Genomic DNA, 9,239 nt, shown 5'->3' with positions numbered 1-9,239 from the left:
GTTTCATTAAAGAGTGTTTCTTTCATGTTATGCATGTTAGAGACACTACTACATTGACCTTAAAGAATGAGATATGTGTTGTCCTTTCTCGTTACAACCTCCACATTGAAAATATTCGAGGTCAAAGATATGATTAGGCTAGTAACATGCGTGGTGAACTGAAGGGATTACAAGTTCTATTTCTTAAAGATTGCTCATATGCTTATTATGTTCATTGCAATAAATATCTTATATATATTTGATGGGAGATATTGAATTTTGTAATATTGATACATTTTCATATTTGAATAATATAGCACTTCTTTTTTCATAATACCTTTAATTTTAGTTGTGGATGATTCTAGTATGATATTTTATTTTAACCTATAAGAAATTAACATATCAACAATTGTAAAAATATTGTGACAATTTATTGCGTTAACTAACAGCTTTATATATATATATATATATATATAAAACAAAATAAAATATTAGAGTGGACATGACGATATTACCTTGAACAAAAAAAGCAGAGAAAAAAAAAAGAGAAAAGAAAGCAGCAACAGTACAAAGGTTGAAACCAAACTGTAGCTACAGTGCCAATTGAACCGACCAAATTGGCACTGTAGCAACTGTTCAAACTTGAAAAAAAAAAAAATAATAATAAAATAAAATAAGGGACTCAATAAACCAAATGTGTACTGTAGAGGCATTGGTGCTTTTTATATAGCTAATAGAAATGCCTGAGTATTGAGGTGGAATTCATTGTTGAGGAGCATGTTCAAGTTGCACTCACTTTGATCATGGATAAATCCCACTTTATTAATAATTCTCACCATTAAGTGTTGTAAATTACGATATTTAACTGTATTCATGATGAATGAATTCAGTACATGTACGGTTGCCCCTGAACATAAAAAAAAAATAATAATAAAATAAAAAATAAAAAATAAAAATGCAGAAAATCATTGTGCAGATTATCTATTTGGTTGAGCTTATTTTCACCTCGAGCGAATACACTACCAACAAATAAATAAAATAAGCTAATAAAGACAGACTCATCCAAACACACATAGAAGGGTTGATACTTCATACTTGATAGTCCCTTTTTTGTTCTTTTTCTGATTCTGAATAATTAGACAGAGGAGGAGGGGGGTTGATAGATCCCTCTTGCTATGTACCAAACCTTTCCTTCACTGTAAGCTAATTATTAGCAAATGGCAGGGGTGCAATATACCCAAACTATTTTCATTTTGTACTTGAGTTTTGTTAATTGAATGCGCTCCCAAAAAAAACAAAAAAACATTAATCATTATTATCCCCTTATCCTTTTGTTTGGGGTATGAGATGTCTTACCAAACTCATCAGAGTATAGTTGGCGCACATTTTGTCATAAACTACAACAGAACGCTAAACAACACAACAGAAATTTACTGATAGACTTGTGAAGAGAAGCTGAATAACTAATGCTGTTTAAAATATACCATTCAGTCTCAAATAGAACTACTAGTTTCAGTTTTGCTTCAGCCGCAAATTTTTGACATATCTAAAACTATAATTTTGTGGCCTATAATGGTGACTCAATCAAAAAATAATAATTCCCCTATCCTTAACTTCTATGAAGACTTATAAATATTGCCATGGGAAAAGAATGAAACAAAAATGGATGAAAAGGGGAAAAAATCAGGTTAGTTTCAAGTCAAAATGGACTCTAACCAGTCTGCCGTGTATTCATAAGCTACAAATGTTACAGCACCAGCTGGTGCAGCTTTGACTGTTGATGGGACTATGCCCTTGTAAAGTCCAGCCCAACCCTCCATCTGCAAGATTTGGCGTAGAGCATGAAACATATTTTTATAAGCACGATGCTCAACTCGAGCTCCATATCTAGGGTGTCTCGGTAGTCCTTCAACCTGCATTAGCCCAAACAAGTAATATTGTCACATTCAAGCCGGTTAGGAGGAAAAAAACCAGATATTAACCATTTCAGATTCCATATCCCCCCCCCACCCTGCCTTTTCTATTCTCATATCCCCGTAGAGATTGCTAGACAGAAATCTTAATTAAATGTAAATGATCTTAGAAGTCTAAAGACAAAGCAACAAAAGTGAATAAATGAATTTAAGAAGCACACACAAGAATATATATTAAAAAACACCTCCTAAGCCCATTAATGTTGACACAGAAGAGTAAGCAAAATTTTGGTTCTGAAGTAACAGTAAAACCAATCTTATCCAGGAGACTACTGGAATAATGTGGTTGTTGTGGTTTGTTATGTTTGCATAAGAAGCTAACAGACCTTTCACAAGGAGATGTGAAGGGATACAAGCACCAATCAGTGGGAATATGCCTGTCATTGTAATTAATAGTTACATTGGAGTTTTTTGAGTAAACTGTGAGAATTTGCATGAGATACAACACCTTAGGCTGCGTTTGAATTGGGTGTAAACCATTCAAGAAATCGTTTTCCACATTTTCCGCGTGTTTGGCTATTACGGAAAATAGAATTTTCCGGAAAATCACTTCCAATTTTCCCCTAGACAACGGAAATGGTTTTCAGTTCTTATTTTCACTTCAAAGTATTTCCGGAAAAAGAGAGAGAGAGAGAGAGAGAGAGGAAGGAAGAAACGGAGAGAGCCCAGATCGCCGGTGCAAGTTCGCCGGCGAACCCATCTTCGATTGCCACGATTGCCACGAACCCATCGTCACGATCGCCACGCAAAGAGAGAGCCTAGATCGCCACGAATCCATCGTTGATCGCCACCCCAGTCGATTGTTGATCGTCGGTGCGACTCGCGAACCCACGACTTGTCGATCGCCAGTGCGACTCGCGAACCCATGACTCGAGAACCCAGAACCCATGACTCGCGAACCCACGACTCGTCGATCGCCGATGCGACTTGCAAACCCAGAACCCACGATCTGACCGGATTTGATTTTTTTTTTCTTTGGTTTTGTTTCTGTTTTGATCGTCGAAGTTTGCTGCGATTTTGAAATTTTTTGTAATAAAATTTGATTGGATGCTGAGAAAATAGCTGAAAAAATGTGAAAAATGTGTAGGAAAATAACATTTTCAGAATAGAACCAAACACATAAAAATATTTTCTGCAACAATTTTCATTATGCAACCAAACACTTAAAAATATTTTCCTTTCCGGAAAATAGCATTTCCGAAAAATATGCTATTTTCCGGAAAATATTTTACGGGAACCAAACACAGCCTTAGCCTCAGGTCAAAATGAATTTCTAAAAAAAATTTGTTAGTACGACTATGCTAGAGTAAAGATTTTATATAGGCAAAAGATCTACCTGGAATCTTTTTTTTACCACATCAAGTGGATGACAGACAAGTTTGGCGCATGTCCCAGCTGCCAATCCACAGAGAAAAAGTTGAAAGCTTGTAATTCCATCTTCAGTATAATTTAAGTCTGAGTTAGAAGCTCTAATCCTGTTCCAGGCCTACAAAGTATGAAGTAAAACATATCAGGTCAAGAACAAATTCCTACACCATCAAACTTTTCTTAATTGTTAACTTAACACATACATCTAGTGGGTCTTGAACCCATGACATCACCCTCCTCCCATAACGTACTGGATGAGCTATAACCCTTTGACATCAACTTATATGAGTAAAAGGTATAATGGCTCTTTAAACTGACCATATTAAAGTATACACACCCAAACTCTCAGATTTATAATCATATGCATGCTCTTTAACTAGGACACTATTATCTCAACATATTAGATAGACAATGCCACCAGATACAGTCCTGATTCCTTGGTTCCTCATTCTCAATTAAGAAAATATCATTAAACCCTAAATTTTGAGAGAAGAAGATCTCAATAGAAAAGAGGACTAGAATCTTACCAAAGTCCAGCGCTTAAATGTATCATAGGTACCAAATTGCAAACCAGCATAAGGAATAATCTCAACCAGTGTTGGTGACAATCCAGCATACAACCCTCGGAAGCCACGAGCTCTAACTATGTCAACAAATGCAGACCTCATGGTTGGATACACCTGAATGTAGGTACAATTAATAAATAAGTTAAATGGCCTATTCACAAACTACTGTTTTTTCATAAAGCAAGTATCAAAATGTGGTGAGCATTATATGGGCATTTCAAAGAATGGACAAAATGTCAAAATTACATACTTCTTTGTAATAAGCTCAGAAAGTGAGAAAGAGTTCTATACTAAAGACCAGCATGCTAAAATAGAAAAAACACCCACATTATTATGCTGCCAACTTTTGCAAGAACCAATTACCTCAAAAGAGGCCCATAATTCAAATATCCTACTCAACAACTTTTATAAACAGAGAAAAACACTGTGCCCCAATTCCCACCCAAGCCAAGGCCAGCCCTAACCAAGTCTTAGGACCAAACCAAATCCTAGAAGGCTAAACCAAAGAACTCAACAATGAACTATATAAAATTACATTTACTTGTGTGGTTTATGACCGCTTCAGAATTTCATGCAATGCACTTGCACAATATTCTCTTGTCAAGGTGACTGGTGCTACAAGATTACATTAAATGGCTAGGACACGGTCACCCAAGACTGTCATTCTGTCACGTCTACCCAAGGCTTGTTAACACAAGGTACATCTATCCATATGTGGGGAATATTGCATGTCAGAACCCAAAGTGGTCACAGATAATGTGTTAGTGTGTGTATAATCTTTTTGTCTTTTTTTTTTCTTTTTGATTTGTAAAGAAAAATAGTTTCTTTTTAATCCATTCTTGTTCTGAATAAAATCTAAGAAGCACTTTTATTAATGGTAAAGCCATGAAGAATGCACAACCCCAAGGGCTAGTACAATCGGCTAGGACCACGCCTCATGAAGAGTAGGTCACTAGCTCAAATCTCTTCTTCCCTCTTTTTTTGGGAATGTGCGTGTATGTATATATTAAAAAAAATCCATGAAAAATGCCCAAGATTGATATAAAAGTTTGCTAGTAACACAACACTGTGCACAAGCAAGAGTGTGTAAAAAATAATACAATGCAACAATGTTTTATGCATTGCATGACTTCAAAGATCACAGAATGGCCTCAAAACAGTCATATTATAAGCTGAAAGAAACTCAGTTTGAACACAAAATGAGATCACTTCATGCATTTAATTAAATTCTATACCTTCGGTTCACCCTGTGAAGCTAATATGGTTCGTAGAAGATCAAATGGATATGATCCAACAGTAGCTGCACACCCTGCCAATGCCCCACTAACATATGACAGATACGGACTCAATTGAATATGATCCTCTGCATGAAAGAAAAACAATCAGGCCAACACATTAGAGAATGAGAAACTGCAGAAAACTAAATATTTGAAACAATAACACAATTTCTACAGAGCAAGTAAAGCTTTTATCACCTGTAAACTGGATACAGACTGGAAAGTTACATGATCAACAACATAAATAGAAACTGAGATATTTACCCAATGACATCATATATGCAAGACAAATAAAACAAAGGGCCTAACATGAGATCAGATACAAACATTCCAAATAGATAGGAGTATGACTATTTTCACTGTACGGTAGGGAATAACTTGACCAGTTGGCAACCATGCCCAAAAAAGTTAAGAGGGTAAGAAAAAAAATCAACACTACAGCCACCAAGGATATCGGGGCTCCCATCTGATCATGAAAGAATCCAAGAAGAATTTGAAAGATCAAACCATACTGAATTCATATATACGAGTTAATTTAACCACATATCTTAATAATTACAATTAGCTTCCAAGTCATACCATCTCGTAGATTTGCATGTAATGAAATATACAAACATACAAAATCATATAAACATCTATATTTTGGATTAATTCAAGTAGAAGGTGCTCTCATACATACCTGACTTGGAAGAACCTGAAGCAAATGTTTTCAATTTGTGTAACACAGTAAATTGGATGGCAGTATATGGCATAACCATAAGTAAAGCTGGCACATTTCCACGCCAAAAACCCTGTCATATGCAATTAACTTAAATAAGCTGCAGAAAAGAATACATGTGGCCGAAACAAACTTTCTTGAGTAGCATTAGTGTCTTGCAACAGCTACTATCAGGCTTTATAATTTACAGAAAAATGTGATTTACCTTTACTACCAGAAAATGTGCATACATGAAGCAAGTCTCAATACTCAATATTGTATTTTTTACAAGGCTCACTGTATTTGCAGTATTATATGGTTTGATGATTTTTGGAAATGAAAAGAACACAAAGGCTTGAAAGGCATTAAATCAGAACAACCAGTGTTAAACTGCCCTTCACATAAACAATGGTGTTTTTAAAATTTTAACCTATTGCTCAAGAATAAAATAGAATGACAGAAAAGAATACATGTGGCCGAACCTGACTAATCTATTGAAGAAGCCGACCCCAAAAAATTTGGGACAAAGGCTTGGTTGCTGTTGTTGTTGGTCAACAAATTGCTGCATAAACCCAGTCACTTAATAGCAAATCATGGGGATTGAGTATATTTATTGCACAAAAACTCAAACAAGCAGACCTATGTTATGAGATTTTTTTTTAAAAATGAGTAAGAGATTGAATTGCCTATTGACCTAAATCTAAGTTTCCAACAGAAGGAACTAACACACAGTATAGATCAAACTACAAAATTGAAATTAATATATTGCCAACTTAGAATTAGTCAAGAAAACATCTATTGGAGCAAAAGAAAAAAAGTAAAAAATGATAAACTATATATTTATTCATCATACCGGTAATCCTTCCTCCCTTAATATATCCTTTGTTGCTTGAAACATTCCAGTGTATTTTGATGTTCCAGACAAATTGCTCCGAAGCAAAGGCCAAGAGGTTGTGGGCTCAAGTTGAACCTGTCAGCAGATATAAAAAAACTTTCACTTTATTTCACCACACAGACACATACCAAAGCTCTCGAAAGTAGCCACCCCCTTTGTCTTTCAACATACAAATTTTATCCCATCCCACCACCAGACACTTAAAATCCTTCCCCTCTATCATCCCTGGAAGTTACAGTAAACCTTTCACACTTGGAAAGCAACAAAAAAAGGCACACCTAATAGTAAGTCCCAGCATGTCAAATAGTTGGAGCCCGTGTCTTTTTAATTTTTTATTATTAATATCACACCCAATTCAGATGTTCAAGGTCTAACTTTAACCACAAAGAAAATGAAATTTTGGAATACAAATTCCATTAACATTATAATCCACTCTTATTTTATTGGTAACTTACAACCGCACCCAATATGTTTTAAACCCACGACCTCACCTTGAACCCACACTTATGAGAGGAGGAAGTGCCTTTTGAGCTAAGGCTCATTCACTATCACACACAAAATTTGTCACATATATGTGATCATTTTTTTTTTTTGTTACAATGGGGGTGGGAGGATAACCAAAATATCTCCATTGGAAACACCAAGAAGTGCTAGTTGAGCTACAACGCTTTTTGTCTTTGCAACTCAATGGCATTGCCAAGTTCTCCCATGAAGGAGAATCTAGGTTTGAGCCCCTTCCCCCACTTGTTGTAAGCCAAAAAAAAAATATACTTAGCAACCATACCAATAAGTTGAATAGCTACTAAATATGTAAGTGTGCTAAGTTCCAAAATTGTGCTAAGAGACTTGTAGCTTAACTAGCACTTCCTTGTGTTTCCGACAGAAACATTTAATAAATTTAGTAATAAACTTTTTTATTATTATTATTTCAAATTCCAACATTGTATTTCAAGAATGCATTTAACTGCACAAAAACAAATGGAACCAAAACAAAAATAAGACCTGAAATCTGATCTTAATTACGTCCAACGGAGACGTAACCGTCCGCGAAATACCGCCGGCAATCGCCCCCGCCGTCGAATCTATCACCGCCCGTTTCACCTGACTCGGCTCTTCCATTTCCCAATCAAAACGCTCCTCCTCCTCCTCCTCCTTTTCAACTCAATCTATAACCCTAACAAGACAAAATTCATTTTCATAAAACATTAAACAGCCATTCAGCAAGCAAACAAATACACACATATAATCCTTAAATCTCCAACCTATACATCAAATTAGGGTTTCGACGAAAATAAAAAGATGAAGTTCGAGGATCAAAGATTCAAAAACGAGTAAAAGAGAGAGAGGTACCTAGAAAGAGCAGCCATTAAAGATATTTTAGAGAGAGAAACAGAGAGAGAGAGAGAGAGATATTTTGGTTTTTGCCGCCTTATTGGAATGAGAGAGAGATAAGAGGGCACGGTTGACGGAGCATAGAGAATCTGTGAGGACTGAGGACTGAGGAGCGAGTTTTGGGTTTTGGGGAATTTAGATATATAATGGAGAGATTTGTGGGATGGATTGATTACATGTGACCAAAACAAACCGAATGAGAGAAACTATGTACGGTATGATCTTTGTCCCCATATAGAGTTTTTGGCTACTTCTAATCTATAATCTAATCTTTTTTTTTTTTTTTTTTATAAAGAAAACAAAGGGTTTTGCTTTAATTATTTGACTAATGATTCTCGGGCCAACTTTTATTACCAAACGAAGTTTGTTTTTACTTTGAATGGGGGAACATTTTTTTGGTTTAAAAACTTTAAATGTGGACATTGTCCATATGGCTTTCCCAAAAGGAAAACAAAAAATAAAAATAAAAACTAACTCGCTTTCCAAAAAAAAACAAATAGTGCATGTAAGGTTTTTTTTTTTTTTTTTTTTAATTATTATTTATCTGTATTGGATAAAATGCAAAACTCACCATCTATATTTCACCAAAATTCATTTCAGTTAGAAAAAACAGTGGGTTAATCCCACATTAAAAAATGAATGTGAGTTAAGAAGGTTTAAAGTCTATACTGTTTATCCAAGAGTTAGACTATTTTAGATAGAAAATTATTGAATACTCCAATAGTACCATAAATACATACTCCCTCCTCTCACATGAATTATGGGTCCCACTATAAATTTAATTAGTGAAACCCTCAATTATGTGAGAGGGGGAAGTATGCATTTATGTGTTAAAAAATATTTAGTATTCTAAAAAAAAAAAAAAAACAGTGAGTTAAAGAGATTTAAAACTTGTGCTATGCACCCAAGAGTTAGGCCCTTTTTGGATATACATCACTGTCAGGTTCTTTAAGACCTTCTCCCTTTTCCTGTCAGTTTCTTTAAGATCTTCTCCATTCTCCTTGTGTGTTAAAAAATGCTTAGTATTCTCAACCAAAAAAAAAAAAAAAAAAAAACAGTTCTCTAACTTTGCATTCGTTCATTTCAATCCTC

General features: G+C 35.1%; 1 protein-coding gene across 2 annotated transcripts; it reads right to left on the bottom strand.

The window, feature by feature from the left end:
- Positions 1–1,430: 1,430 nt before the first annotated feature.
- Positions 1,431–8,389, bottom strand: LOC112016144 (mitochondrial thiamine diphosphate carrier 2). Of its 2 annotated transcripts, none has more exons than XM_024048658.2 (8): positions 8,106–8,389; positions 7,758–7,929; positions 6,714–6,830; positions 5,843–5,954; positions 5,122–5,249; positions 3,848–4,000; positions 3,289–3,438; positions 1,431–1,892 (listed from the first exon to the last, which is right to left on the bottom strand). In XM_024048658.2, exons 2-8 carry the CDS (start codon positions 7,872–7,874, stop codon positions 1,674–1,676), a joined length of 996 nt encoding a protein of 331 aa, XP_023904426.1. In that variant the 5' UTR covers positions 7,875–7,929; positions 8,106–8,389; the 3' UTR covers positions 1,431–1,673. The 2 variants fall into 2 exon arrangements, with proteins under 2 accessions (XP_023904426.1, XP_065630001.1); XM_065773929.1 differs by having other exon boundaries at positions 7,758–7,921.
- Between the last annotated feature and the right edge of the window lie 850 nt (positions 8,390–9,239).

Source organism: Quercus suber, unplaced genomic scaffold (assembly GCF_002906115.3).
Source record: "Quercus suber isolate HL8 unplaced genomic scaffold, Cork oak 2.0 scaffold_83, whole genome shotgun sequence".
In the NCBI taxonomy this organism is placed as follows: domain Eukaryota; kingdom Viridiplantae; phylum Streptophyta; class Magnoliopsida; order Fagales; family Fagaceae; genus Quercus; species Quercus suber.
The sequence above is the reverse complement of the archived record's forward strand: the minus strand, read 5'-3'. Positions and strand labels throughout refer to the sequence as shown.

Coding starts and splice junctions, on each gene's coding strand:
- LOC112016144 (XM_024048658.2), bottom strand. CDS start 7,874: ATGGAAGAGCCGAGTCAGGTGAAACGGGCGGTGATAGATTCGACGGCG. Junction 6,831..7,757: donor TAATTAAGATCAGATTTCAG/GTCTTATTTTTG, acceptor ATCTGCTGACAG/GTTCAACTTGAGCCCACAAC. Junction 1,893..3,288: donor TGGTAAAAAAAAGATTCCAG/GTAGATCTTTTG, acceptor GGGCTAATGCAG/GTTGAAGGACTACCGAGACA.